The following is a 26,498-nucleotide window of genomic DNA, read 5'->3' as shown; positions in this document are numbered from 1 at the left end:
ATGTTTTAATTATGTATGATAAAACAGCAGTTGTTGCCTTCGTACTGTATTATTGCGTTGACAACAAGGACCCTGTAAATTATGATGAAAAGAACCTTGTAAAAATTTTCTTTGTGCCGTTTGTTTAAATCTTTAATCAAATTTGCGGTCACTTGCGGGGATGCGCATTTTTACAGACATGGTAAATACCAGTACTTGGTAAGTATAGTAAAACAGCCTAGCACGCGCGAGGGGCTTTGAATGAAATCATCTGACATCAGCAGTTAGTAGGCTTTAAGCTATTTACATTCAATAATGAGCTCCGCAGCATACTCTGGATAACGAAAATGAATTATTTATCTAATCAGCTAATTAAAATTAGTCTGAAGTGACACCAGGCAAACGATATGACCAAGCACATTCAAGCCCCAGCGCAAGTGATAAAATGCAGCCGCTTCGATGGACTCCGTACACCTATGTACTCGTAGCATCTACAAACTGATGTTATAAATTTCAAATCGGTTAATCTGGTTACGGCAAAAATCGAAAGCTACCTTGCCAAACATGACGGACGCGTTATGTTCCCCCGTTCCTGATGACATCGAAAAGGGTTACAAATCTTGGATTGACGAAGTGGAAAAAGTGTGCATGACGGCTGTATTTAAAAAGCAGAGTGATATGATGGCGAGGACCTTTGAATATTTGGTTCGTAGCGCATATGTACTTCCACACTGCTCTGCAACGTACAGGGGCTGACGGCATTTCTAACTGCTTCACAGGCAATTAAATTCAGTGAAATTAGGGGTTAATGGATCGTTTATCTGACGATCTGGATAAGCAGCAGATCAGTCGGGAACAATCCAACTCGCCCGGAAAAACTGAGGAAGAAAATGATGATCCTCCGGAGTATCAGGATGCCATGGATGAAACAAGTACATCACAACGCCAAGCAAGAAAGCCTCCGGGATCTGCGCAGCATCATACGGCGTTATTCAATGCCGAGGAGGCCAACCTAATGGCGGCAGTAAAAACTGCAAAGTAACTTTAGTCGATAGGCATAAAAAAGTGTTAAACAGTATTTTAAGCGCAGTATTTAACCGTGCTGTATAGTTTACACTTACCTACCACGTAGCTATAATGAAGCAGCTCAGCTTTTCAGTTACGATAATGTTGCAAATGTCACTTGCTTTGATCGTGGAACTTGGTCACATCGATTACGCATGTCGTTTCGCAGACAGGAGAAAACTTCAAGCGGAAACAGCCATTTCTATTCTGCAAACCAGGATTCTTATGCCCAGAAACCAGAAGTGTGTATTTACTCGATTAGATTTATTTACTAAAAAAGTTTTGCCCGGCTCTCGTTAAGTTCGGAAACAGCGAAGCTATTCATCATCATATGCTGCATCTGACTTTATTTTTTTATAATCACGATATTCTGTTTGTAGTCGAATAGGGAGGAGTTTGCCGAGACGTTCATTGACATGCATTTAAAGCCTGCCCTCCTTCGAGGCGTTTCGGAATGTGGGTTTTTTAGACCGTATCCTCTTCAGCAGCTAGCAATCTTACCATATCTTAAAGGTACTTTCAAATTTCATTTGAAAAGTTCAGCCACTATGCAGATTTACCGTCAATAATAAAACTGCGTGCTAAGGAAGCGCTTTTGGCTTAAGTTTCGCTAAAAGATTGCGGTGCCCAATATACATACATATTTGCATGGTCGTTTTAATCTAACGACTGATTAAAATGTCTTATTGCAGGTCGCGATGTAGTGGTCCAAGGCCACACGAGAAGCGGGCAGAAGACATCCTTTGTGATTTCTGTTTTACAAAAAATAGACATCGAAAGCGCGGAATGCCAAGCTTTGATTGTGGCACCATATAAAGAGACAGCGGAAGAGGTGTGCTTGTGTATGTTGTGTTTTCTTCCATAAAATACCGCATAGTAGTTTCCAACAAATCTTTTAGATTAAGCAAATCGTCCTGGACCTGGCTAAATTTACGGAAACGAAGTGTCGTCTTTGTGTCGGTGGTACCAATGTTCTGAGTGACATGATGGAGCTCAGCAAAGGCCGACACATTGTTGTTGGAACGCCCGGTCGTATCCAAGACATGATATTACGAAGAGTGTTAAGTAAGCACTACTGCGTCTGAAACAGCCGTAAGTCGTCGCTTCCTCCAATAATTAAGATTGCAGAATATTTCTGTAGAGACGAATGATATCCAAATGGTTGTGATGGATGATGCCGATGCGCTTCTCAGCCGAGGCTTAACGGACCAGCTACGCGATATTTTAACAAGCTTGCCAAAAGGTGTTCAGGTTAGCTTTCGTTGTTGTGTGCATAAGCGCTTTTATCAACCGCTCACGTTTAGGTTTTGTTGGCAACCCGGGCAATATCACCACATATCACGGAAGTGACAAGGCGTTTCATGCGCGATCCCGTGCAGATCGTGATTCAGGCCGATCCACGGGAAAGACCATTAAACGCAGTTCGACAGTTTTTCCTGATAGTGGATAGAAAGGTACCGTCTGCATATACAGAGTACTGCAAATTAAAAAAATCGTCACTGCAGCCCCAACAAATGTCAAACAAAGTGTCTTTCTTATGGCATTCGCAGGACTGGAAACTGCAGACACTGTGCGATCTTCTGGAAAATATCCATGTTCCGCAGACCGTGATTTTCTGTAACACGAGGCGGGAGGTTGATTACCTTGCCCACCAACAGCGGAAACACACGCTTGCCGCCATAGTAAGTGATTTCAGATTCAGCTTGGCATCAAAACCATATAGTTGATACAAACGCTTTCCGTTTGTGTTTGATTAGCATGGAGAAATGCCTGAGAGAGACCGGGTTATAGTTTTTCAAAAGTTTCGCCAGGGTGCGCTTCCCATTGTGGTGACCACGGATCGTTATGCACGTAGCGTATTCGAACGGGAGGTGAATTTGGTCATCAGCTATGATATGCCGAGCAATCGAGATCACTATATCAACCGGTAAGAATAAGCTCAGAATACAACCTCCTTATCTAACGTTATCTCTTGCGTTTCTTTTATGCCCCGATAAACAGGATGGAATTTGGCGGTCGGGAGTGCAGAGAACGGAAGGGTTGTGCTATTACTTTTGTCACAAACAACGATCTCCATTTTTTGAAGGACATAGAGCAGTTCTATGGCACGAAAATAGAAGCAATGCCTGGCAATGTGGCTGAATTATTTGAAAAGAAGTAAAACCAAATAAAAATGACCTTATATACATCTGATCAGCTCTTTGTACGGCCAAGTTTCCATGTGCTCTGACTTGAACACCGCCATAATGTGATCATTAAACAACCTTTTTGTCCAACAGTGACGACTTGCACTTGCTTTTTCCAAACGCCAAACTGTATAACAGTTCTGCATGTTGTTCCCGTTTGTAATTTCTTCATCGTACTGTTACCTTTTCATAAACTTTTGCAGCATATTGACTATGAGCACAGGCGGCACAGCTATCTGTATAGTCCTGCACTTTGTAACACGAAGATTATATCTCGAAAGTTTGCAGACTCATCATGCCAAACGTGACGAGGTTTTAAGCAAACAATAACACTTGTACTTTTCGGTGAATTTATTCCGAGCTAGCGACATATCACGCATCGGTCCCGAGAAATATGCCGAAAAAGTCAAAAACGGCACCGATGATTTAATGTTTCTGTTAGGTTCAATCTAAACTTATGTTTAACGTTGAGTTGTAAACGAGTATTTAATGTTACCGCATTCCGGACTCCACTGAGGGCGCTGGAGCCCCGGCTGCTGGGAGGCTGGTGCTCTCGGTGATCGGCTGTGTGCGGTGACCGTGGGTCAGCGAAAAGCCGGCCGACCGGGGTCGGCGGAAGAGAGCGACCAGTGCCCTGCGCAACCGAAGGCCCCTTTATTGAGCAAGTGCGAAATAACAGCTGAAGAAGACAGTAGGGTGTGGCGGGTGGTTAAAGAACAGAGATCACTCGCGCGCACACGACTCGAAGGAGCAGTGACAAACAGCAATGTAGAAATGCAAAACCAGTGCGAGCGCACGAACAGTGCCAAGCGCAAACAGCATGCCCGTGCAAGACGGCGGCCGCTTTGATCTAAGCGCCACGGCGACGCGCAGCGCCACCCACGGACTCACGTAACTTGCTACACGTGGGGAAAGGAGAAAGAGCGGGGGCGCATGTCCTCCAGCTAACATTAACATCAATTAACTCGTTAATTGTCATATAAATATCGGTGAACCGGTTTTATTATTCACACAAAGAGAAGAAGCGAACGCTCACTAACCCATCATACCTTTCTGTGGATTATTCATTTTTTTTACAGTTCTTAGCTTTGTAGCTTTGCAATGCCTTGTATTTTCTTAATTCTTTTTTTCGTTTTATCGGCCGTCGTTACAGGTAAGCAACCTTCGTGATTCACTTGTTAGCATGGTATTCTCTTGCAATTCAGCTGACTGTTGTTTGGGCGGCGCTAATGGTAACATTTTAGGCTCGTTCCCAAAACTGGAAACCGATTGTAATTCCACGTTGCAGACAGATGCAACAATTTCGGCGGCGTCAAGTCCCCCACAAGGGTTGGTGTTCCGCAATACCGCTCTAACCAAGACCGAATGTGACGTGTACCGGTTGCTCTTCTATCGTGAGGGGCCTTGTAATCCTGTCGAAGATAACCGCAGTTGTGATAGAACCGAACCCGATCCGACGGAAAATCCTATAATGCGGACATACCTTAAGTTACGATGCAGAAAACAGTATTCACAGTCAGAAATATCTGTGACTACACAGCTGGTGTCCCAAATGGTCAACAATCGGGCGGTAACGCTTTCCATATATGAGAAAAACAATACCACTGACCCAGTACATCTGGAGGTTATCGAACCAATTCGTAATAATTTAATTGCTTTAGAGATTCGCGGATGTGCTACCACAAAAGTTACCGGAAAGTTGTACGATGTTGGTTTGCTTGCCAATCTGCTGACGCTAGAAATATACGACGGTGAAAATTTGCAAATGCACAAGAGGGATTTTGGAAGGATGCCGCAGGTGCAGATGATTTCTTTCACGCGCTCCAGCATCGGCACTCTGGAGACGGGGACCTTTATGGATTTACTGAATCTAGAGAGTTTGGTACTGGAAGACGAAATCGCGTACGAATTGCGACGGTATGAACTGTACCCAGACGATGGTGACCTGTTCGCGGATTTTAATCCAGCAGATGTTGAACGAGTGCGGAGGCTACACTGCGATTGTTCCTTTGCCTGGTTCCGAAATTTCCTGAAAGGAAAGCCCCATCTCACGGCGGTGAAAAGGGAAGGGGAGGTATTTGTTGTGGGCAACTATGTATCGCCGACCAGGCTCACCAGCGTCACGTATCGGCCATCGGTTCTCAGTGTAGATTGCTCGCGACCGTTAACGTTCAACAACACGGCTGTTGGTACGGAGTTCTCTTACAACACAACCTGCTATAACCTCAAATGCTAATCCGGTGAACGCAAAACAATAAATCGCCTGGACCGACCGGTCAAGTGATCGCCTTTCCAGACGTTGATTTTACCCAGATGATTGTCGTATTGTGGAGATTCTGAACAGTTAATACCCGCAAATTGTAATACTGCTTCATAAGAAGCCGTATTACCAATTACAATTTTTTAATGGTCTAAAAGTCTGTCCTAGTTCAACTGTATCACTACTTTTCGCTCTTGTTTTAGTGAAATATCATATTGCAGCAAAACGAACGTAAATCGTAAGCCAGTTGTGAATCGTGAATACGGATCGTAAATTGTGAATAGTATAAGTGCGAATGGCTGCACTGTACAAATTTCCTTCAAGCGCAGGGCCAGAGTCCAAGTACTCAGGTTTGAGGTCTTGAAAAAAAAATTTATACAGCAGTCAGTACACACATTTCGATAATTATGTACCTCAAACCAAAATAATCATTAATTTCAGCGACAACTCAAGCGTGATGTGATGACTGCCAGCTGAAAAAAACTTGCTGCGAGTCTGCAAAGTTTATATTAGTAGTACTTCTATTCGCTTTATATTGTACGCAACACGTCCTTCCGTTGCAAGACGTACACCGTACATTAGTATAATCATAATGATCTGAGCTCAACAAATTACTTTATTGCCTTTAATAAAAAAACGTTAAATACAGAATACAATGTCAACAATCAGCACAAAAATCTGGCGTTCAGGGCGTATCACTACTGAAATCAAATTTAGATCAAAATCGTTAGCACGATTCTGTTATCAGAGCGCATGCGGCATTCTGACTTTTATTGCTGTTTGCCATTGCTTTGGGGTTTATAGTGGGTATTGTAGTGTCGTGCTCGTTTTTATGCGGGCACGGCAAAGCGCACGTTGTGATGTGCACGACACATAAAGCAAGATGAGAAACCAGTGGAAAATAGGTCTGCTACTCGTAAGGACTACGATGTTTAACTGGCGCCACTTTCTCACGGCCTAGAATGACTGCACGTATCCATGTGGTAAACCGTAAAAGTTAATACTGTGCAGTGGGCGATATATGTACAATACATATTACTTAGCGGTCCCATAACCCCTTACACCACTGCGTATCGGCACTACTGTACCCAATAAGCTTTCCATACAGCAACACTTTATTGTTTCACTGTCGACATATCGTAAGTAACCACAATTAAAAAGACTGTATGCTACTATTATTTTGATACCGTTTTTAGTGCACAGATTTTTAAAAACTTTTGTCAGAGTTTTTATTATCCTGATCTGCAGAATGGCTGACGGAGCATTACTAAAATCCAGTGTTAGTCTTCGCCCTATTACTTCGGTCTTTAAGTTCCCAGTGGAGCTCTTCGAGAAAACATCACAGCAATCCTCAACGACATATACGGCAACCGTGAAATTCGCAGTGACGGATGCGGAAAAGCATTTCGGTATCCCGACAGTATCTTGGAGAGTGACACTTATGACCAATACCACCCCGAACACCGCCTTCTACAAGATTGTGCCAGCCTGCAGCAAGGAGCTGCTTGTCAGCGAAATGCCGCTGCGTATTGAGTGCTCCGTTAGCGGAACTGGGTTCGTACTTCGTACATAATGCGGTTGACCATACATCGCAACAAAAAGTAATTCATGCTGTACACTATTTTAAGAATATGCATTTGTAATTTTTCAGTGCTCAATACGGGGATGCGTATGAAATAACCATTGATCCGAAAGGGTGGGCAGACGTTATGGTCAATCGAACGGATTTATCCAGTCGTTCTTTGTCGATGCTTTTGCAAAGCATCAGCTATGATTACTACGGAACGGAAAGGTATGTATTGTATGAAGGGAGCGTTATTTACGTGAGAGTAGTGTTCTACCCAGCGAATTCCGATCATGAATTTCTGCCCGCGTACCAGCACCGTCTGGTAACGCGAATCGGTGCCTTACTGGAGAGTGGGAAGGTAGCGGACTGCAAACTGGTCTCCCGGGATGAACAGCAATTTACCGCGCACCGTGCCATATTGGCCGCACAGTCATCGGTGTTTGCTGCCATGTTCGAAAACGAGATGAAAGAGAAGTTGACGGGAGAGTGCGTCCTGAAAGATATCGATGGGCCCGTTCTGCAGGCACTCCTGAAATTTGCCTATTCATGCGCTACGTCGCAGCTTCCGCCTGCAAGTCTCCCGCAACTGTACGACGCTGCGGATAAGTACGATATGGATGACCTGCGAGTGCACTGCGAGAAAAAGATGATCGATGCCATCGACGTGGAGAATGCCATGCACTATCTGGTATTTGCCAAGGAGCGAGGTCTGCAGGATTTGAAATTTACGGCGGCAAAGTTCATCGGGGAGCATGCCAGCGACATCTAATTCATTTAATGTAGTTGATAATAATGGTTTGAAAAGGTACGAGCACACGAGAGCGGCGTAATTTACAAAGAGTGTCGCATCCAAGTGTTTACAGCTGAGAGAAAAAACCTAATAGAAAATGATTCCTAAACATCCGAAATTTGCCGGTTATCATCATAGCTGAAGCGGTAAGACTAGCTTCATTGTAGCGTCTGTAAAACGAAGATAAAATATCTGATTTTAATATCATCTGTCGAGAAGAAATAAAGTGCAGAACAATGGCAGCCGGATCAACTTTCTGGCAGACTAAACTAGAGCTAACGCGTGCATAGGCTGAAAAAACCTCCACGAATACAACAGGATCCACGAATAAATCACGAAACGAAAACAGAAATCTTAGGTATTAACTGAGAAAACATATAAGGGCGTTCAAATGTGCAAGGGTACTGTGTCAACACAGCAGCTATTATTTGTCAATAATTTTATGCAATGCAAGTGAATGGCGGCAGCTGTGTCTTAAGGACTCCGATTTTGGGGTCACCAATTGTCCGATTACTGAAGTGTTCAGCAAGTCAAGTGGTAACACGACGAGTTATAAAAAAATTGTGCACCATTATGCAGATTATTGCGATTCAGCGGTTTAGCACAATCAACGCTCAGCGGCTCCCGCACATATATTGAACGCGCTGGGGGCACCTGGGACGAGAAGTAGTCTCCTAAACGAAATACTTCCCCTTTTACCTTGTCGGCAATAAGAAATGGCTTTTCCTTGAGAAAATTACGAAACCAGGCAACGGAGCAGTCGCAATATAGCCGGCGCACACTCTGAGTCTCCACGTTTTCGTCGCTTAAATCATACCCGAAAAGTGACAACTCGTAGAAAACATCAGCTTCCAGTGCCAAGATCTACAGTTGTGCTATATCGGTGAAAGTGTACGGCTCCATGTCTTCGATAATAACTTCCTTGTAATAAATTATTCGGAGTTGGGGCATGCGCGAAAAGTCATGCTTGCGCATATTAACTGCGGCACATCTTGTGACACCGAAACACAATAAATTCGGAAAAATACCCATATCGTATACCTTGGCCGTGATATTGTTGTTATCACATCCACTAATTTTCAGATCGAGGATCTGATGGCGAATCGGGTTCACAACGTCACAGTGCACCACATTGCTTCCGTCATGCCGTCCTGACTTGAGCGTAACAAGCACAGCGCGATTGGGACTGATGACTCTGACGTTTCGGTTGCTTTCGCCCAGAATAGTGGCTTCTTCCCATCCGCATCCTATACTGAGGTAGGTTTTTTTAAACAAGCTGAAGTATGACGGATCCTCAGTATCTTCACATTCATCAGCGTCGATAAAAGGAGAACACGTTTGTCGGAGGGGTGCATAAGAACTGTTTAGTCGTCCCATTTCAGCGTAGCGTAGACATTCCTTCACCGTTAGCTTGTCAGTGCGAAGGGGAAAGCTAACAGCTGAAAATGAATGGTTTTGAACGGCTTGTGGTCGGGTTGGCGAGTAGCAGTCGGTTTCCCAGTCAGTCTCCCAACCTACCGGTTACAGGCGTAAGTTGCTTGAATTATTCACAAAATTGTTGTAGCAAGTCTTTCTTTTATACTGCACTTGAAGTATACGGATACTTTTTGAATTAAAATTTTTCAATTAAAGATGCTGCACACTCAGTGCAATCGTTTTAAACCACTTTTTAATCATCTAATTTTTGTATAACTAAGAACTACCGTACGATATAGACAGCATATAGTAAACCAATCCAGACAGCTAACGTTTGCTTCAAGAATTGTTCATGTGTTTATGTTCGTCTACTTACATAAATACAAGTCAGGTAAACCGGCAGCTATCAAGGCGAACGAGATCAGGAGTGTCATTTTTTTAGAGTTTACAAATCATTACTTCGAAATTACAGGCAACAGTGTAGGCACGATGTAGGTAAATGTATTGTGTGTCGTACTACAGTGCAGTGAAATGAGAAAAATACTGGACAATCATTTTCCTGGACCATTACATAAACCGAGTATGTATACCGGGAAGCGTGCAACAGCCAACAGTTGGAAAAGAAGGTCCCAGCATTCGAAAGCAAAATTGCAACCGCATGTTAAAAACTTAAAATGCTATCGCACTGAGCAATCTCTTTGATATAATCTTATGCAAAAGTACCACAGTTAACGAATTGCCCTCGTATTTGGCCATATTTCATTACAGAAAATACTCGATGCTAGAAGTGTTATTATTAAAATAATATCTGTACATACATACGCAATCATTGTCAATCATGTTTTCTAGAAGCACACATAACGAAGCGAAACATAGTAAAACCACACGAAAATTCCAGATTTTGCCTTAGCCTCGAAAACGTGCTTATCGAAAACAGAAGATTCCATCCGGTGACCTTTGTATTATCAACATCGATAACTCGTGTTACAAAAGCAAGTGACAAGACCACAATAAAACACTTTTAAAAAATTCTGCTAATCTTTGCACAGAAAATTGCTAGAGCACCACTGCCTATGGCCACCGCCAAAAATCCAGCCCCCGTCGGCGCAAGAGTTAGAGTTCTGCCGTCTTCTTTAGATGTATTTGGACCGCAGTGGCAGGCGTTGGCCGGCACTTCATGATTTCCTGTTGTGTATTTCCGTGTACGGTGTGTCTTAAGCAGGAACAGCGCTTCCTCCATCAGTGTGCCCAATCCACGCTGCTCGGCGAGAGCAAGATACCTGGCTGCCTTCTCGACAGTGAGAGTGCTGGCTAGCAGCCGTTCACAGAACGCACGCAAATCCGCAACATCGTACTTATCCGCCGTAATCAAGATCTTTTCCGCATTATCGCGGTTGACTTTTCCCAATTCGCAACCGTACACGTAATCACACAGGATGTCCACACTTTCCCCATCAATATCATCCAGTTCGCACAGTGCTTGTTTCTTCTCCGTGGAATCGTGCGCCAACATGGCGGCAAAGACCGGCGAATGGGTTGCCAGAATACAACGATGGACAGGGAAGTCTGTGCCTTCGCTAGAACGAATAACAAAATCGGCTGGGTGCAGATCCGGTTCATGGTGCATTTCGGTTAAGCGCCGACAAAACTGCTGCCGATAGATTTCTGGATCCGGTTGCATATTGCATACGCGAAATGTCTCCGATATGAGCGCGAGCCGTACGTTGAAAGAGATAGTCAACGACTCGTCTTCTAACTGGTCGAATAATTCCGCGTGGTTGATAATGCCGTGTCGGCCCCATGAAGCAGCCGCACTCGTATAGTATCCTGCCGGCACTTCACAATGGGGAATGAAAATGATTTGCCGCATAGATCGTCCAGTTAGTTACAGTATACAAGCTAAAAAGAGTCTATTTTGCTGTAGCAATCCTCACAAGTTATGTACATAATAGACCATAGGCTTGGTGTACATAACGAGCTACTCGCATTGTTGGTGGTAGTTGCCGTGCACCAACAGTTCTGTAGTCTGACTCGTTAGGGTCGCTACAGTATTTTGTTCAGGATAAGCTCCTGTAATTACAAATACTAAATCTTCTGTAATTGACCGGGAAATAGTTTTGCCCTGAGCTTACGGGCCGGAGAGCAAAATTAATAATCTGCTCACTAGATTTTAAACTGCGCAAAATAGGCTTCCAACGGCGCAGTTTAAAAACCTGTATGTTTGTCGTCCTTAGCTCTTTCAATGCCGTTCTAAAAACAATGCTGTTACCATTATGTTGCATCCACTAAGAAAACTCACCTTTGTTTTTTTAAACGAAAGTGCTATGCGCCAGGAAAAATCTCGGCGCATAGTCAATTTACTATGCGCCAGGAAATTTTTTCCGCAAAATTAAAATTTGATTGTTTTTTAATTTGTTAAGGTCGTTTTACAATATTTAATCATAACCCATACGTCTTATTACGATTACAGTCCGTTTCTTTACGACTTTCTTTTGTAAAGACGGCTTTTGTAAAGCCGGAGTAAATGGGGAATTGGAAATTTTTTTACATTGCCTGTAAATTTGTCAGCTTTAAGCAATAACAGGCACGCCGTCTTTTTCATCCAGACGGACTCTCTCTGGAACGTTCCTGCGTTTTCGTATTTCTGCTATTTCCTTAGAGGTAACAGTCACTTGGTTCTTTTTCGGCTCGGTTCTGGCATAGTACTAGTTGTTGGTACCTCGTTTCTGGGAGGTTTCTTCAGCGTCTCCGATTGAACAACGTCGTCTAATCGCTCTCGAAATTCACCCTCGTCGACGTAGTTTGCGTTTCGACAGCCGGCTTCTTTGAAAGGATGTGGTCAGTGCAGAATGCTGCTGCATATGCAGATCTGTACTCCGCAATTATTCGATCCGCCGCCTTGTTGCGGGACAGAAAGACATTCAATCCGCATTTCGTCACCCTGACTGCAGAGTATCCAGGTTTGCAACTTGATCCAGTCTGTTGGTTCCCAGCCTAGCGTGTCCAGAATTGAAATTTTCTGTGGCGGGAACCAGCACGCTCTGAGGGTCACGAAATGGTGACCAACGGGATCATACAGAGGCTGGATTCTTACAAAGTGACAGTACTGGGTTATCAATACTGCATTAATACTGCAATTTAAAAGTATAAATTTTAATTTTTGGCGGCGAATTTACTGGCGCATAGAAGTGATCTTTTTTAAATATGTGCATAATCAATGCAGTGCACCGAAAGTTTTGTCATTTAGAAAACGCTAAGAAATACTACTCGTATTATTGCAAATATATTTTTTCCTGGGATGCGGTTAAGTGCAGTGTATGTCCACGAATCTACTTTACATTTCACATATCACGACGTATTTGCACAAATAACTGACCTGATTTCAAATGCTACAAGAAATTGTTGCTGTCCTGTGTACTTCATGGCAGGGAATTCCTTATCAGTCAACGATAAGTAAACAGCCTGAGCGTAGTTTGCCGGGTCTTCATCGTAAAGATCCCCCATGCCTGACCATTTACATGGAATAATCCCCATACGCCAGCGCCCCTCGCAGTTTCCGAAACCCAGCTCTTCCATGGTGATGCCGTCGTTAAACAAGATCTCATAAATACCGCGGTGCAGTGAAAAATCCTCGATAGTCCATCGCATTGTAAACTTTACCTGTTGATGATTACTGTACAGATACTCGTGCACAACGATATTCTTAGATTCTAGCTGCATTGTGATGACTGGAACACAAACGCAAGGCAGATTTCGGAGCTGTTCAGAATGCAACTGAAGAACGCTTGTCAAACTGGGGGTGGTCGATGTTAAACATGGCATTCAAATATGTATTCAGTATGCTCTATGGAATCAGAAGTAGCGCATTAGAATTCCCGATTAAACAAGTTTCAATTTTACACCAATTTCTGTCATGTTAACTGTTAAGTTCCGAGCGCAAACTGCAAACATTCAAAGAATTATATGCCTCTAAGCAGGGCGCAATCCGAGGGAAACAGAGAAACGGCTGAAAAAGGCGCCGATGGGGGAATCGAACCCCGGCTACGTCGTTAGATCCGCGTAGGCAGTACCACTGCACCACGGCGCAATATGTTGAAATCCTTTGAAAGATTTTGTCGCTGTACGTGAGCCGCTTCTCTCCTCACACCCCCTTTGCAGCTTTCGCTACGTCCTCGTAGCGTGATGAAGCGATCCTTCAAGCGGCGGCTCCGGCTCACCGCATCCTCCATTCATTTTATCCTTTTATTCGTTTTTGCTCTGTTCCTCCCGTTCGAGGTTAGCACACCAGTCTCATACCATAGGTCCGTGATCGAACCACGATCTGCTACCATCTAAGCAGGGCGCAATCCGAGGGAAACAGAGAAACGGCTGAAAAAGGCGCCGATGGGGGAATCCAACCCCGGCTACGTCGTTAGATCCGCGTAGGCAGTACCACTGCACCACGGCGCAATACGTTGAAATCCTTTGAAAGATTTTGTCGCTTTACGTGAGCCGCTTCTCTGCTCACATGCCCTTGATACGAGTAGTTTTAGCATCAATGACCTGGAAATAAGCTCCACCGTCCTTGTCAGAATGAATGGGCAAAAAAAGCGGATACGAACCAGTACACATAAGCCGGATATCATTTTAGAATGTCAGTTACTGGCGTAGCCCGTCGCTATGTGATGCGTTCTTAGCAAGCATGTGAAACAGCTATTACAGAAACCAAGAAATGCCGAGCATTTTCCTGGTTTTTGGGAAGGCACCTCCGACCGTATTTGCCAGAGTAGAGTACAGCCCAGCAAATCTGAGCTGCTGTATCAAAATGTTGTTTTCAGCCTTCTTGTGGCAAAGGAATATACTATATTATGTGTTCACAAGAAACAGCCTCGGCTTCGCCTCCGCGTTTCTTGTGGTCCCCAGTCTACGGCTGGGTTATTCAAATGATTTCGATAAGTTATTTAGTTAATAGCTTATTCCTTCAGCGAAACAAAATGGTCTGAAAATAGCGCTAAAACGCAGATAGGATAAAAAGTGAATTTATGGCTTTTCTGCACTCAGACGCATTCACGTTGACTGAGAGGGGATTTTGTTAACTTTTCCATCCCGACTCTGAGTCTACCAGGTACTAAATTTCAACCTAAGGAATGCTTGCAATGGATGCTGGTGGTAGTTGGGTCACTCAACCACCTAGCGGGCTACGTGTGCTGGACAGTAATGGTACTTTGGTTAACTGTTTACCTAACGGGATGTGTGCCCTGGACAGTAACGATGCTTCGGTCACTCGTTCACTTAGCGGGCTGTGTGCTCTGGGCAGTAGCGGTACTTCGGTCACTCGTTCACCTAACGGGCTGTGTGCTCTGTACAGTAACGATACTTCGGTCACTCGCTCACTTAGCGGGCTGTGTGCTCTGGGGCAGGGGATAAAAGGTGACACCTGCCACTGGCAATTGCCACTGGCAATGGCAGCATAGTGGCAAGCGATAAAAAGTGGCAGCTGCCACAATACCGAAATCCGTCGCAGGCGAATTTGGTCGCGTTCGATCACTTCGACCGTGTTAAATTTCGGCCACACGCAGTTATGTCGACCGGTGCTCACTCTGACCAGCACAAAATTTGGTGTCACAAAATTAAAGCGTTGTAACGCTTTGTGGGAAGTGCAAAAAGCTTGCAATATTTGGCTCATCCGATTCTTCGACTTTTTCCTTTTTCGATTATGCATATGCTATACAATGTCCGAATGTCGTAAAGCAATATGCTATATGCTATATGCTATACAATGTCGTCTTGCGTCCGAGATGCAGTCACTTTGGGCAACGCTCTTTTCGGCTCATGCTCTAGCTCAATTCGGGTACTGCTTATTTCGGCTTCTATAAATTTGTCACACGACTCGCGTTAACAAATTTTCTGGGTTTATTGTGCCACAACGTTCTCAATTGTCTTTTAAGTTGTCTTAAGACACCTGAGGAAACATTCGTTTTTCATAAGTTTTTTTAGATTTATTAGGTAGTTTAGGTTTTATTCCTAGGTTTCTGAGATTTCTTAGGTTTCTTACGTTTTTCTTAGCTTTTCTTAGTGTTTCTTAGGTCTTCAAATTTTTTCTTTTTTTTTGTTCAAAGGTTTTGGTTCAAAGTTTTTGAGAGTTCTAATTTAGCGTAAATTTTCAGGTTTCTTAGGGAGCTTTGGTTAGTCAGATCGATACTCGGTCGGCAGAGGAAGGCGGTTTGCGGTGAGGTTAGTGTCAACGGGAATGCCAATCATGCTGCTATGCATGAGTTGAGATAAGCCTGATGAACATTAATTGTAAATAGGATTTGTAAACTTGAATTCTAGAGACGTTTTTGAAGATCTGCATTATCGAATTTTATTTAAAAGAGAATTTATTTTAAATGTAGGCAAAATGGATGGAAGGCGAGTGTGTTAAGAGAAATGTTATGTGACGTGTAAAGTGAACAGAGGCCTAAAACTTTGGGCCGCATTTAGCGAAGCCGAAATGCACTACACCACACTCTGTGGTCTGTGGCTCTGCGGACGGATAGAGTAAACGATCGAAGCAGTCGATCGAGGTAGTCCGATACTATTACCACTAGTGGTAAGGCTTCTGGTGACTTTGACGGCTCGGACTGGCCAAGCTGCCATACAGCTTCATAACTGTTTCGAAGACAATCACGTTTCAGTAATTTCTGCATGTATATTTGTGCCGATTGTATATGATTCTGACAGAATCATCCCGAATATATTTTAGATTTCTGGCAACTGCCACGTTTCATCGTTTGCCAGACCTTGTAATGGCAGATGCCACTGCCAGTGGCAATTGCCACTGGCAGGTGCCACTGCCACCTTTTATCCCCTGCCCATCGAAGTATTGCTCAGGCGTTTCTTGCCCCAAGCGGGGCAGGGGATAAAAGGTGGCAGTGGCACCTGCCACTGGCAACTGCCACCGGCATTGGCATTTGCCACTACGCGTTCTGGCAAGCGATAAAACATGGCAACTACCAAAAATTAAAATTCCGCGAGAGACGATTCTGTCAAACAACGACAAGTTCCATGTATAGGGGAAATCTTGTATTATCCCAGATCGACTCTATAGAATTTATCCATGGAGCCCGTAGCCGGAGTCGTGCCCGCGCTTTTCAGTGCAACAAGCGCTGCTCAGCAAGCGCAGCTGTCACAGAATACATAACACCCAGAATCCAGAATTTGTACACCCAGAATCAGTTCCGCTCATGACCGAAACACGGTAGTGCGACACTGCGACAGTATTATAAAAGCGTCCATTCAGATAAGAGCAGCCAATTCGGCAAACCTTGGATGACACATGACATATCCTGAAGGTCTATTGAATAATTGACTATTCTTTGAGCTGTAGTCTGTAGGTAAACGCAGTCTAAAACAAGCATGTTTGACGACGATGCTATATTTGTCATAAAACCAAACGAAAAGTTAACAAAGTCATTGTCTATCGTTCAAATTTTTGATTCGGTGCTGTACTTAAACTGATACGGATGCCTAAGGCTACTCGACTACAGCGTTCGTTCAACACGAACGCTGTAGTCGGGTGTGCAAATCTCTGTAAATAGTGAAGACATGCTGAAAATCATTCGAGAGCGCAATCAGAGCCGCTGCCGCAGTGGACGCATTGCAAGCCGGAGCGCCTTTGTTAACTGATGAATGGGGCACTTGTGGCCGCATTGGCGTACAAAGCGCCGTCTGAGATTGTTCAAAGGCTTTATTTCCGATCCAGATTGTGGTGGCAGAACAACGACGGGGGAAAGGCCAGCGCGGATGATTCTGGCAGACAAGCTGCTCGTCTGCTTATAATTGTTTATGTGCAACAGGTACTAGTCCGTACTACAGATGTATTCCGTGACAGTGACTACGTCTGATGATTTCGATAGGTTGACTACAGAAACATATTTTTTTATTCTGGCTGAGTTCAATTTTTTTATCAGTTTTGGATCAGAGGACCAACACTCGACATTCAGTTGGCTCGGCATCCCTCGTATTTGGATTGTTTTTCATAATTTCGGTTTGTTGTGCCTGACTTGGTCCACGCGCGGACACACGACTCTGGCTGAAGTTTTCATGGATAAGTTCTATGGAGACGATCTGGGAAAATGCAAAGATTCTCCCTCTAGACCTTATCCTTGGATGGCAGAATCGTCTCTAGCTAATTCTGAATTTTTGGCAGCTGCCATGTTTTATCGCTTGCCAGAACGCGTAGTGGCAAATGCCACTGCCGGTGGCAGTTGCCAGTGGCAGGTGCCACTGCCACCTTTTATCCCCTGCCCCCAAGCGGTAGATGTGGTTGCTCATCTCCTGTGTAGCGTTAACCTGCTTGCGTTTCGCAAATCGGTCGCTAAATCTGTCCAGCCATTCATTGACGGGCCAACTTTCTTCACGCTCGAGAGTCGAATGGTTCTCGTACCACTCCAGGACGGAGCCGGAAAATGCTGCTTCCGGTTTAGTCATGTTGGCTTTATCCAGTTGGCCGTTCTGCACGTAAAACCGTCGGATAGATTTACCCATCAATCTACGTCAGCCCAGTCGTTACACTTAAAACGGTACCCGGTGGTCACAGGCAATCAGCTGGGGGATACTCGCTACGATGCCGGGAACGGCACAGCCGGGAGCTGGCACAGCCGGGAGCTGGCACAGCCGGGAGCTGGCACAGCCGGGAGCTGGCACAGCCGGGAGCTGGCACAGCCGGGAGCTGGCACAGCCGGGAGCTGGCACAGCCGGGAGCTGGCACAGCCGGGAGCTTGCACAGCCGGGAGCTGGCACAGCCGGGAGCTGGCACAGCCGGGAGCTGGCACAGCCGGGAGCTGGCACAGCCGGGAGCTGGCACAGCCGGGAGCTGGCACAGCCGGGAGCTGGCACAGCCGGGAGCTGGCACAGCCGGGAGCTGGCACAGCCGGGAGCTGGCACAGCCGGGAGCTGGCACAGCCGGGAGCTGGCACAGCCGGGAGTGTGTGTTCTGTCAGAGTGTAAATTCGCAGCCGATCGTTTCTGCCGAAATGTAAATTCGTATCCAGCCGTTTCTGCGGGATCGTAATTTATTTACGGCGGTCGTTTCGGCGGCCCCCGGTTGTTTCGGGCGGCTTAGAGGCTGAAACGACCAGTCGTTTTGGGCGGTTAAAGTCGACCGCTCAACCACGTTTTGCTACCGGAGGACTTACAATAGAGGTACCCGGTCAGCGAACCCTGGGTAATCTAGCTAGCCGGACTTACCCGTAGCGACTCGGTGGAATAGCCCTATGGGCCCGAGTTGTCCGTTACAAATCTGAGTCAGCTACCCAATTAGGTGTATCCGGAAGGGAAGCTCGAGGGCTTTGTCCGGATAAACATAGGAAAGTGGATTCAGCAGACCGCTTTACCACACTCGAATGGGGCAAATGGAGCCACCCGGATCGATCTCCCCGGAGTTACCCGAATCAACAATTAGCGGCCTAACAACCCCTGTTTCCTAATACACATTGAATTGGCGACGTGACATGAATTGGCGGTTTCGGTCGGGACGGATATCCAGGTTTGAGCAAATCCGACAGCTACGATCAGCTGCCGTTAGGTGACCGGACTTACCCGGGTAAAACCCAAATGCACCGGACGAACTGGTTTTTCAAACTTTTGAACAGATCTGTCAAACATTTGCGCTACTTCGATGTCCAGTCAGGGGGTCGGAGATGAAAATACGGGTTTTTCTCGGACAAAAATCCCGGAAAAACGGATGGCTTCTTGACTCATTTCGCTTATTCACTGTCTGCTACCACAACCCAGGACTAACCCGGACAGGTTCCGCCCGGGCGGAACCTCAGAAAACAGGTACTTTATCCGAAAGAATCAACCACGAATCGGATTATCGGAACATCGCGTTGGGGAGTATTTCCTATATTAATAACCGGGGTAACCTAGTAGGGTAACCTAATGAACCCGGCAATAACCGGTCCCAGCAGCCAAAGCAGACGGGACGCGAAATTGCGCATTTTTTCCGGAGAATTTCGCCGGACCGGGTGATGTAACCAGACTCACCGGTCTACCCAGGTGACCTAATAGTCCCCATTCCCCACTCAGAGAGAGTGACAGAAAAATAGGCTGGGGATGGGAGCACGCGTGTAACCGTCCAAAACGACCAGTCGTCTGAGGCGACCGCCGGTCGTTACAGCCTCTAAACCGTCCGAAACGACCAGGGGCCGCCAAAACGACCGCCCCAAATTTTGCCCTACCAGTTTTTTCGCTCTATCGGTCGTAAATAAAACAAATGAATGTAAATTTGTATACTATAGTTTCAGCCGGAACGTAATTTCGTGTCAGGTCGTTTCTGCCTGATTGAAATTTCGTGCCCGGTCGTTTCTGTCGGAGTCTAATTAGTGCAGAATTCAAATTCGACCGACTGATTAATTCGACCGGATACAAAATTACGCTGCGGCAGAAACGACCGGGCACGAAATTACACTCCGGCAGAAACGACCGGACACGAAATTACACTTGGGCAGAAACGACCGGGCACGAAATTACACACCGGCGGAAACGACCGTATACAAATTTACATTCATTTGTTTTGTTTACGACCGATAGAGCAAAATTTACGGCGGTCGTTTTGGCGGCCCTCGGTCGTTTCGGACGGTTTAGAGGCTGAAACGACCGGCGGTCGTCTCAGACGACTGTTCGTTTTGGACGGTTACACACGCGATAGTTTACTTAAAAATTGTAAAGTATTTGGCAATTGCTTAATTGCACAGTTTTTGTTACGCCAAAGCATTGCCATGGTGCCGAATCACTCGTATTTTAGTTGTTGGTGGCCGAACGACAATTTCCCATTCCTCCCACTTTCTCCCACTTCCCCACGAAGGCACTGAAATAAGCGACAACGTGCTAGATGACCGTAATTCATACTGCGGCAAACTAGCCACGAGGTATTTTGCCGACCATACTGCGGCAAAATACAAAAACGCTTATGTAACGCATAGTGGGGCAAAATAGCAGAAGGCTATTTGAACTTAGTGTGGGGCAAAATAGCAAAAGGCTATTTTGCCACACTGCAGAATACTGGGGTAAAATAGCCATAGCCCAAAATTACGACACTGCTGATACATTTAATATGGAATGTATCAGCAGTGTCGTAATTTTGACATGTGATGACACCGATGCAATACAAGAATTCACTGTACAGGCTTAACTGTCTAACGATTTACCATGTCATCCCTGTTTGTGAAAAAGACAGTTGGCATCAGCTTGTGTTATAGCTACCATTTACCACTTTACAAGCAATCATTCTAACGAAGCATAATCATTATATTAATTATTAGCGCTCTGCTTTTTTTAAAAATAAACAGTCTTTTGACTTTGGTGAAAGTATTGATCCTAATTTAGCGTCGAAGGTGATTCCACCTTTCTTTGCCAGTCATGTGGGCCGTGCATGTCGGAAAAGCATCCGCGCTCTTTGATGGCAGCGGGCGCTTCGCGTGGTGTTAACCGCCTTCTTCGAATTATTCACACTGCATGGAAAGCTAATAAATAATATTGAACCGCGATAAAACTGAATTTCATGTGGACTATAAAATACGCGTACTGCCGTACAGTACTGTACTAAGAGGTTATGCTCTGTAAACAATCCGAGGAAGGGTGCCGGCGACAACTATATAAGTCTTCCTACAATTCGCACGGCTTTCTACACTCGACAACAAAACGTATACGGATAACGTATCTTATGAGTACCCTGGTCATATTTTCTGATATGTGTTGCTCCAGATTTTATCAAGGTGAAAGGCCGAGGTGAGTGAAAGCAGAACTCTTTCCTGGCTGAACGCTCCAATTTTGTAATTATAAAACCGACAGGGTACAATTATAGTACGCTGTACTAGTAACAGTTGGTGAACTGCCAGTTGGTAACTCGCTTAGTATGTTTTTTTTATTCGGCAAACGCTGTGAGTGAGTGTTGTTTATCAGACTTTTATGAAAATTCAGTCATGAGGCGCTCACTGTGGTTTATTTTTGTTATATCTTGTATGTTTCGTTTTACATCCGGTGAAACAGGTAAGTCAATAATGAAGGTTCACGCAGTTAATTAAATAATAGAGCTTATAATATGTGTACTTGTGATACCCATTGTAGCGGTCAGATGCGTTACCGAGCGGCAATACGCTGTACAAATATTCAGGGAGATTCAGAAACATTTCACACTGCAATACATAATGTGAAACAATTAAAAATTCTTTGTCATGTTACATTTTAGTATGTTCTAAAAAGTTCCCACAAGTCCATAATGTCAGCTGATGTGCTTATATGTTACGTTAAGAATTAAATTGCTTGAATACAATTCAACTGAAGAACGAGTTAAAATAATTATTACAATTTTAAAAAATGGCAAATGGTTAAGCATTTACGACGATAAAAGCGGCTGCATCAGAAAATAATTCGTTACTTTATACTTTGCATAACGAGATTAACGAAACCACGAAAAACTAGTGTTGGTTAATATAAGCTCGCGAATGTCGAGATGAAATTTTTGGATTACATGATACCAAAAATGTCTGATATGAAACTTCATTACTGACCGTGTAAAAGCTGTAGACTGGGTTTTAAACTGTAGAGTCAATTGTGTGCGGCATCATATGAGCGGAGGAACACAAGGTTTCCCGTAATGTATAAAGGGAAAACTAAAGGTCCCCTCCAAAGTACTTTAGACTGCCGTTATCACCATTGTCGGAAGTGCATCTGAACAAAAATATTCTTGATTGATCTCTAAGTGTTACTACGTGCGCAGAAATCGAACATAGCAGTTTATAGCGATGTAGCTATATGTATTTAGTGGGTAGCTATATGTACATGTATCGTATTCGTATGCGTTGAGTGGTTATTAAATAAAATTTTATAGTTAATACATGCAGCAAATACATGATACATTAACACCCGGTTTCCCCACTGGGTCTCCAATCTTTTAAAATAAATTTTTTGGTGTTTGCGGCTCACCTTGGGTTCAGGAAAGGTAAAATTCAGAACAAGTTAAAGTATGGTGCAAACTGCTTATTCAGGTAGCGCACTGTGGAGCAGCTGCTGTCTGCTGAGAAGTTTTCGTGCGAAACCGCTTGATTATTATAACTTGCTCTTAACATGTCGGCAGCCGCGAGCATCCAAAAGTTATGCTTACAGCTCTAAAATTTACATTCTCATCTAAATGACATTACATTCTCATCAAATGTGAATTAACAAGAACCTGATTTATTTCTTGTTAAGAGAAATGGTTCATGGAGTATCTAAAAATACTTGCAATTAGATTGTTTACTCTAATGGTAGTCGCGCTGGGTGAGTACAAGGTTTGTTGCTCTTCAGCTACGCTGTTATGGTTAGCTTTAAAGCACTACATGAAGAGTCTATAAATAATTCGCACAATAGTAACCTAATCGCGCTGCTACGCAGGTTCCGGCACGGAGCTCGAACAAGACTGCAGTGTGTTGACCCAAGACGATGGGGGAATTACCAAAGTGCCAACCGTCCCCGTTTTTTTTCCTTTCCTCACAGATTTATTGACGAAGGAAGAATGTATTACTTTTGCCACCCTCGGTGAAGAAAAGGCGTGCTCACTTGAGTGGAAAATTGAGGCTTGCAATGTTGCCAAAGACGATTATTACTACAAATATCATGCCATGTCCAGAACTTATCTGAAATTCGAGTGTCAAGGGGCAAATCGTTCAGACATGCTGGAATTAACGCGTAATATCAGCAGCATTAGTCCCAATCGTGCTGTGACAATCCTACTATCAGAAAAAGGCGGCGCAAGCCACCCGGTACATTCAGACGTCATCGAACCCATTCGACAACAAATCGTTGAGCTGGCCGTCCTCTCGAATACGTCAGCCACAACCTACAAGGTCTTCGAAGCCGGTATCTTGCCAAGATTGCTCCGTTTCGAAGTGCAATATGGCAATAATTTGGATGTGAAAAAGAGAGATTTTTCCCGCATGCCGGAAGTACGGATGATATGCTTCAAGTCCTCCATCATCGACACACTGGAGCGTTACACGTTTATGGATTTGCCGGCTCTGGAAAGTTTGGTGCTGGAGAAGGAGATCAGTTTTGCGTTGTACCGTAAAGAAAAGTACGCACAACGTAACCGAGGTCGACCCTATGAGTATGGACTGATCAGCAGCGAGGATATTCAGAAAGTGCGACGTCTGCATTGTGACTGTTCGTTTGCCTGGCTCCGGAATTTTCTGAAGCGAAGGCCGCATCTCGTTTCCCATAAAGGGGAGGGTGAAGTATTTGTTGTTGGCAACTTCTATTCACCTTTTGTTTTCACCCAGGAAAGTGCAAGTCCAGAGATGCTCAGTGTGGACTGCGCGCGAGAGTTGACCTACAACAATAGTAACGGTGACTTGCATTTCGCATACAATACGTCCTGTTACAATTTATCCTGCCGCTGACAGCCTGACCTTTCCTCGTTAAGCAATACGACAAAATTTAATTTCACTCTGGCGCAAAGTAATAATAGACGTTCCCTAATTGAAGTTCACGGTTTGGTCTTCAAGGGGAAAACAATTTTTTTTTGGAAAAACAGCCCTACCGGTCTTCCAGCGTTCACTGAACTTCAAGAACATCGCTTACAGTTAATGTACAATTAAATGTGGCATTTAATTATGGTTAATTTTCTTGAGCGGAAGTGATTCTTTTGTATTCTACTGGCGCTCTTTGCTTAGCAACAGTCCTGTTGTGGGTTGTACTCCAGAAACGTGCATACAGATAGTTAAGTTATTCAAAGTCTCAGAACAGTTGTGGCTGCATCCTGAATTTATGTAGTTCTGGTTTGCATGGTTTTTTTTGCACAAGTTCCAGCTATATATTTCTGCTTATACCAAGATATTTCACATTTAACTGGTCGATATTTATCTCTATATTTCACATTTAATATATATATATATTTCATATATATAATATAATATATACAGTATATATTTCACATTTAACTGGACGCGGGCGACCACGTGGCACCGGTCGCGGGATTACGCGAAGCAAGCGGATTGCAGGAAGACGTGTGGGTGTTACTCAAGGTGTCACAAAAAAGAAACCAACGGTGGAAGAAGAACTTGCTCAGCTAAAAAGCAAATTTCGGACCTATCGGCGTCGGTAGCGACCGTCGTCCCTGCTGTTGACGATAGCGTTCGATCCTTCTCACCAGGAACTCGCAAGATTCGAATCCAGGATGCCGGCAAAGTCAATGCACCGCAGCTCCACCTATGGGACATGCCTCCTGTTTCCGATCCAGGTAAAGATTTCAATACAGATGGCATTACTGAGATCGAATTCATTGGTACTAGTAGTGCTACAGCCGTAACCCGGAAAGCTGCAGCAGTACTTGAGGCTTTACCGCAGAACGTTAAGAGTCTCTTGCTACCAGTTGAAAACACTCTGCTGCCAAAGCTGTTCAGCAAAAAGGAATTCGTCCATCTTCCCGATCTACTACTGCTCAGCTGTGCTCCTCAAGTGCCGTCTACATAAAAAAATCCAGCCGGTAAAAGTGTGCAGATTCGAGACTCCATTCAGTGGATGAGAGCGTTTTCAGTGCTGAAAATGTATCGGTGTGCCATATACCCTGAGCTGGACTTACCCATGATGAAGTACGTAAACCACATCGCGCAGATAGCGGTACTGAAAGGAATCACTACTGACCAGTGGCTTGCCTACGACCGGCAGTTCCGGTTAGCTGTGTGCCGTAATCCGAACGATGCAATGCAGTGGTCACGCAGAAACGATGATGTTTATACTGAGTATTTAATGCAACCACTTGGGCATGACGCTGGTCAACGCACATGCGATGTAGTGAAAAATACTGTGGTTCAGTGCTATAATTGTTTAGAATTCGGACACATCAGACCTGAATGTCCGGCATTGCACAACAGCGCCAGCAACCGTCGTTCTTCATGGGTTGGGCAGTCGTTTCTCAGCCTCCCCGCTGGTAGCGGGGGAGCAAAAGTTGACGAAGTGTGCCACCTCTGGAATAAAGGTCACTGCACTACCGGCTTGTTCTGCCGATCCGGTCGTCAATACCGGTGCGCAAAGTGTGGTCAACGTGAACACCGCGATTTCCAGTGCAAATCAAAAGCAAGCAACAGTACCCAGTAATATTAATACACCGTTGAAAGCCGAAGCCTTGCAAGCCACCTCATCGAACACCCAGATCAGGAGTACGTCACACATGTACTGCACATATTACGACATGGAACAGATATCGGCTATCAATCGAAGCTTGTCCACGCCTAATGCTGCATCTGCACGCATGTATTCGGAACATTAACAAGCGCAAATTAATACAGAGATATCCTTATTGCATTTAGTGGGTCCATTTACCATTCCCAGTCTTCATTGTTAACTCGTTAGTTGTGCGGCCGAAGCCGGACGGCAAATTCTGCATATTAATGGACGTCTCGGCCGGCAGGTGAAAGTGTTAATGACTACATCAGCAAGGACGACTATACTCTTGCGTTCTGCACTGTGGATGATGCGGTACGCATGCTTATAAAGCTGGGGGTAGGCGCGTTCATGGCAAAGTTTGATCTTCAGCATGCTTTTCGGCTTGTCCCTGTCAGATCTGCTGACTGGCACTTATTGGGCTGTATGTGCAGTGGTTATTACTATTTCGATATTGTACTTCCTTCCGGTTCTCGCTCTTCACCGTTTCTATTCTGTCTAATCTCAGATGCAGTACACTGGATTTTTGTGAATGTCAGCGGCCATATCTTTATGTTGCACTACTGTACGTTGATGATTTCTTTCTTGCAACACCACCTAATAAGCAACTCTGCTCCACGCTTATGATTAAATTTACTGAAAATTGTGCACAGCGCTTGGTGTCCCTCTGGCTGCTAAAAAAACCGAAGGCCCGTCCACCGCTTTGAAATTTCTTGGAATTGTACTTGATTCCGTTCCACAAACACTTAGTTTACCGCATGGAAAACTGAACGAAATCATTGCTATCCTTACCATGTGGAAGTCTAAAACCGCATGCAACCGTACAGAACTGCAAAGCTTAATAGGCTCTCTTATGTTCGCCTCCAAATGCGTGCCGGTTGGTCGGCTGTTTACAAGACGGCTTATTTCGCAATTGTCACTGGTCAATAGTGCAACTCAGAATGAAGTTAGGCTCGACGAAGATTTCCAGCGAGATATTGACTGGTGGCTAGAATTCCTCCCGAAATAGAACGGTTCAGCATAATTTCTTGAACCTGACTGGACTCGCTGTGATGCGATCCAGTTGTACACTGA

The 26,498-nt window shown here is 44.6% G+C and overlaps 6 protein-coding genes across 11 annotated transcripts; 4 read left to right on the top strand and 2 right to left on the bottom strand.

Annotated features, from left to right (window-relative positions):
* The first annotated feature begins 83 nt into the window (after positions 1-83).
* Positions 84-3,425, top strand: LOC129600048 (uncharacterized). Its single transcript, XM_055498439.1, has 12 exons — positions 84-198; positions 468-684; positions 759-1,017; positions 1,214-1,286; positions 1,425-1,557; positions 1,737-1,876; positions 1,944-2,109; positions 2,186-2,295; positions 2,349-2,498; positions 2,595-2,726; positions 2,802-2,971; positions 3,046-3,425. Exons 3-12 carry the CDS (start codon positions 788-790, stop codon positions 3,203-3,205), a joined length of 1,464 nt encoding a protein of 487 aa, XP_055354414.1. The 5' UTR covers positions 84-198; positions 468-684; positions 759-787; the 3' UTR covers positions 3,206-3,425.
* A 702-nt stretch (positions 3,426-4,127) lies between these two features.
* LOC129600050 (uncharacterized) lies at positions 4,128-5,727 on the top strand. The gene is made up of 2 exons (XM_055498442.1): positions 4,128-4,383; positions 4,475-5,727. The coding sequence occupies exons 1-2, from the start codon at positions 4,332-4,334 to the stop codon at positions 5,464-5,466; spliced, it is 1,044 nt and encodes a 347-aa protein (XP_055354417.1). The 5' UTR covers positions 4,128-4,331; the 3' UTR covers positions 5,467-5,727.
* A 548-nt stretch (positions 5,728-6,275) lies between these two features.
* Positions 6,276-8,082, top strand: LOC129600041 (uncharacterized). Of its 4 annotated transcripts, none has more exons than XM_055498431.1 (3): positions 6,276-6,395; positions 6,739-7,044; positions 7,142-8,082. In XM_055498431.1, exons 2-3 carry the CDS (start codon positions 6,740-6,742, stop codon positions 7,824-7,826), a joined length of 990 nt encoding a protein of 329 aa, XP_055354406.1. In that variant the 5' UTR covers positions 6,276-6,395; position 6,739; the 3' UTR covers positions 7,827-8,082. The 4 variants fall into 4 exon arrangements, with proteins under 4 accessions (XP_055354406.1, XP_055354408.1, XP_055354407.1 ...); XM_055498433.1 differs by having other exon boundaries at positions 6,276-6,406; XM_055498432.1 differs by having other exon boundaries at positions 6,368-6,473.
* Positions 7,953-9,856, bottom strand: LOC129600042 (uncharacterized). Its single transcript, XM_055498434.1, has 2 exons — positions 9,640-9,856; positions 7,953-9,361 (listed from the first exon to the last, which is right to left on the bottom strand). Exons 1-2 carry the CDS (start codon positions 9,695-9,697, stop codon positions 8,712-8,714), a joined length of 708 nt encoding a protein of 235 aa, XP_055354409.1. The 5' UTR covers positions 9,698-9,856; the 3' UTR covers positions 7,953-8,711.
* Positions 9,857-10,284: 428 nt separating this feature from the next.
* Positions 10,285-10,944, bottom strand: LOC129600069 (speckle-type POZ protein-like). The gene has a single exon (XM_055498460.1). It carries the CDS (start codon positions 10,942-10,944, stop codon positions 10,285-10,287), a length of 660 nt encoding a protein of 219 aa, XP_055354435.1.
* A 10,144-nt stretch (positions 10,945-21,088) lies between these two features.
* LOC129600038 (uncharacterized) lies at positions 21,089-26,034 on the top strand. 3 transcript variants are annotated; one of them, XR_008692010.1, is made up of 3 exons: positions 21,089-21,275; positions 22,659-24,501; positions 24,557-26,034. XR_008692010.1 is itself a non-coding variant. In XM_055498426.1 (2 exons), exons 1-2 carry the CDS (start codon positions 21,209-21,211, stop codon positions 23,660-23,662), a joined length of 1,071 nt encoding a protein of 356 aa, XP_055354401.1. In that variant the 5' UTR covers positions 21,089-21,208; the 3' UTR covers positions 23,663-26,034. The 3 variants fall into 3 exon arrangements, 1 of the variants encoding a protein (XP_055354401.1); XR_008692009.1 differs by having other exon boundaries at positions 24,554-26,034; XM_055498426.1 differs by having other exon boundaries at positions 22,659-26,034.
* Positions 26,035-26,498: the final 464 nt, after the last annotated feature.

The sequence above is a fragment of the Paramacrobiotus metropolitanus genome, unplaced genomic scaffold, assembly GCF_019649055.1.
Source record: "Paramacrobiotus metropolitanus isolate TYO unplaced genomic scaffold, Prichtersi_v1.0 Parri_scaffold0000162, whole genome shotgun sequence".
NCBI classification, from domain to species: Eukaryota; Metazoa; Tardigrada; class Eutardigrada; order Parachela; family Macrobiotidae; genus Paramacrobiotus; species Paramacrobiotus metropolitanus.
The sequence above is the reverse complement of the archived record's forward strand: the minus strand, read 5'-3'. Positions and strand labels throughout refer to the sequence as shown.

What these genes read in the sequence shown, in the direction of transcription:
- LOC129600041 (XM_055498431.1), top strand. Translation starts at nt 6,740, where the DNA reads ATGGCTGACGGAGCATTACTAAAATCCAGTGTTAGTCTTCGCCCTATT. An exon ending in TGCTCCGTTAGCGGAACTGG is followed by an intron (nt 7,045 to 7,141) that starts GTTCGTACTTCG and finishes GTAATTTTTCAG; the next exon opens with TGCTCAATACGGGGATGCGT.
- LOC129600069 (XM_055498460.1), bottom strand. Translation starts at nt 10,944, where the DNA reads ATGCAACCGGATCCAGAAATCTATCGGCAGCAGTTTTGTCGGCGCTTA.
- LOC129600038 (XM_055498426.1), top strand. Translation starts at nt 21,209, where the DNA reads ATGAGGCGCTCACTGTGGTTTATTTTTGTTATATCTTGTATGTTTCGT. An exon ending in TTTTACATCCGGTGAAACAG is followed by an intron (nt 21,276 to 22,658) that starts GTAAGTCAATAA and finishes GCTGCTACGCAG; the next exon opens with GTTCCGGCACGGAGCTCGAA.
- LOC129600048 (XM_055498439.1), top strand. Translation starts at nt 788, where the DNA reads ATGGATCGTTTATCTGACGATCTGGATAAGCAGCAGATCAGTCGGGAA. An exon ending in GATATTACGAAGAGTGTTAA is followed by an intron (nt 2,110 to 2,185) that starts GTAAGCACTACT and finishes ATATTTCTGTAG; the next exon opens with AGACGAATGATATCCAAATG. An exon ending in TCCTGATAGTGGATAGAAAG is followed by an intron (nt 2,499 to 2,594) that starts GTACCGTCTGCA and finishes TGGCATTCGCAG; the next exon opens with GACTGGAAACTGCAGACACT.
- LOC129600042 (XM_055498434.1), bottom strand. Translation starts at nt 9,697, where the DNA reads ATGACACTCCTGATCTCGTTCGCCTTGATAGCTGCCGGTTTACCTGAC. An exon ending in TTTACCTGACTTGTATTTAT is followed by an intron (nt 9,362 to 9,639) that starts GTAAGTAGACGA and finishes TGTAACCGGTAG; the next exon opens with GTTGGGAGACTGACTGGGAA.
- LOC129600050 (XM_055498442.1), top strand. Translation starts at nt 4,332, where the DNA reads ATGCCTTGTATTTTCTTAATTCTTTTTTTCGTTTTATCGGCCGTCGTT. An exon ending in TTTATCGGCCGTCGTTACAG is followed by an intron (nt 4,384 to 4,474) that starts GTAAGCAACCTT and finishes GTAACATTTTAG; the next exon opens with GCTCGTTCCCAAAACTGGAA.